This window comes from Anarrhichthys ocellatus, unplaced genomic scaffold (genome assembly GCF_004355925.1).
Source record: "Anarrhichthys ocellatus isolate YVR2014 unplaced genomic scaffold, GSC_Weel_1.0 scaffold13, whole genome shotgun sequence".
Lineage (NCBI taxonomy): Eukaryota > Metazoa > Chordata > Actinopteri > Perciformes > Anarhichadidae > Anarrhichthys > Anarrhichthys ocellatus.
The window spans coordinates 8,071,955-8,073,623 of record NW_022280043.1 but is presented as its reverse complement, the minus strand read 5'-3'; the positions used below and the strand labels follow the sequence as shown (position 1 = coordinate 8,073,623).

The 1,669-nt window shown below is 38.8% G+C and overlaps 1 protein-coding gene across 1 annotated transcript in view; it reads left to right on the top strand.

Moving 5' to 3' along the window:
- Nucleotides 1-841: 841 nt before the first annotated feature.
- gnl2 (G protein nucleolar 2) overlaps nucleotides 842-1,669 on the top strand; it is an 8,926-nt gene continuing 8,098 nt past the window's right edge. Inside the window, 3 exon segments of the mRNA XM_031853503.1 lie at nucleotides 842-1,058; nucleotides 1,455-1,539; nucleotides 1,652-1,667. Of these exon segments, the coding sequence (XP_031709363.1) occupies nucleotides 995-1,058; nucleotides 1,455-1,539; nucleotides 1,652-1,667 (165 nt within the window). The 5' untranslated portion in view covers nucleotides 842-994.

Sequence of the window (1,669 nt, the reverse complement as noted above, 5' to 3'; positions counted from 1 at the left end):
GCAAGGCCATAGGCTACACTGAGGATGCTAATGTCATATCCTTGGTGCTTTAGAAACAACAAAAAATAAAAGATTCAGAATTCCTCCACCAGAATTGTATTATTTGATATTATTTGCATTTACATCTTCATGTTGGGGAAAAAAACTGCAGAAAACTACTGGAATAGCTAACTGAATGAAACAAATGTGAAACATGTTTTGTAGGTGAACTGGGGAAACTTGGACTTATGGTATCAATATTTAAAAAAATCCCTGCCACTTCCCTCATCATTAATTATTTTTCTTCGAACATTTGAGCCAAAACACATTTATTCAACCACCTTGCCTCGTTCATCACGCAAAACACATTTTTCTTTCAAGTCGTATATGCCTCCTGTGGCCCTCATGATTCACGCCAAACTGCAGAGAGCAGCCTTTTGAATAATGAATGTCTAAAGTCAGCATGGGAGGCCATAGATATTCAGCAGGGCATGTTGGCATCAACACCCTAATAGAAACTATATTGCACCCTCTTCTGGAATAAAAGGAGCATAGCAATGCATTTTCTAACAACGTGAAGAGTAGTATAGCTCTCGATTCTGTGATTCTGTCATTGTCCCCAACATAGAAGACTAATTAATACAATATTTAACTTTACTTTTACACATCAGGAAGAAATTTACATAATTTATAGTTAATTTCAGAATACATACTCATATTGCTTAAAGTTTAGATGAAAACATTTCACATAACCTACTATTAAGAATTTTTCACAAGGTATTTTATACATTAGGTATGTCCAGCACATTCTGTACAGTTTCAGGGGCTCTCTGATTCGTTCTCGTCGCCGTCGCGCCTTTGATGACGTCCTTCCTGCTTCACCGTAACAGCACGTGTACGGTGTACAATTTAGAGCAGACGGGAATAACAGCATCTGAACCTCCGCTTTCAGACACCGTCGTGTGGGCTCCTTATTTTTTTCTTCGGGGAAAGCTCTGCCGACTAAGCCGTCAAAATGGTGAAGCCTCTGTTCAAAGGGAAAAGCTCGATAAACAAATCGACGTCCAGCAGCAACCCTGGTGAGCTAAACCCCCATTAGCAACACCGTTTGTTTACAGCTAATGCTAAATGTTGTTAGCCAGTTCATAATATGTTCTTGAAAAGAAATTTATAAATTACCTTTGTGAGATTAAACTAGTCAATGACAATATGTGTGCAAGTTTTTCCCAAATGAAACACACTATTCAGGTGACGTTAACTCCATCTTACTTGAGCTACTTCTGTAATAAGTTAGCGTTAGGACATTTCAATTTGACGCTAAAGTATTAAATATTTAGGGAAGGGCTTGTGTCAAGTTGAAGTGTCAGCTGCTGTTATTAATTTGTCATAGGATGTCTTCTGAAGCAGCGCTGATGTTTCTTGAAAAGTGTGTTGAGCAATCGGATTGTTACATAAACTGTCCATATATTTTACAGATCGAGCCAAGGGTGCTGGAGGGACCAACATGAGGGACCGATCCACCATCAAACGTCTGAATATGTACAGACAAAAGCAGAGATGGTAATTGATGATTCAGATTTTCATTATTCTCATGGGCTGCTGGTTTTATAAGGGGCAGAGAAATATACCAACAAGTGCTTTATTCACACTGACACTGATGTTCTGCTCCCAGTAATGACCGTGGGAAAGT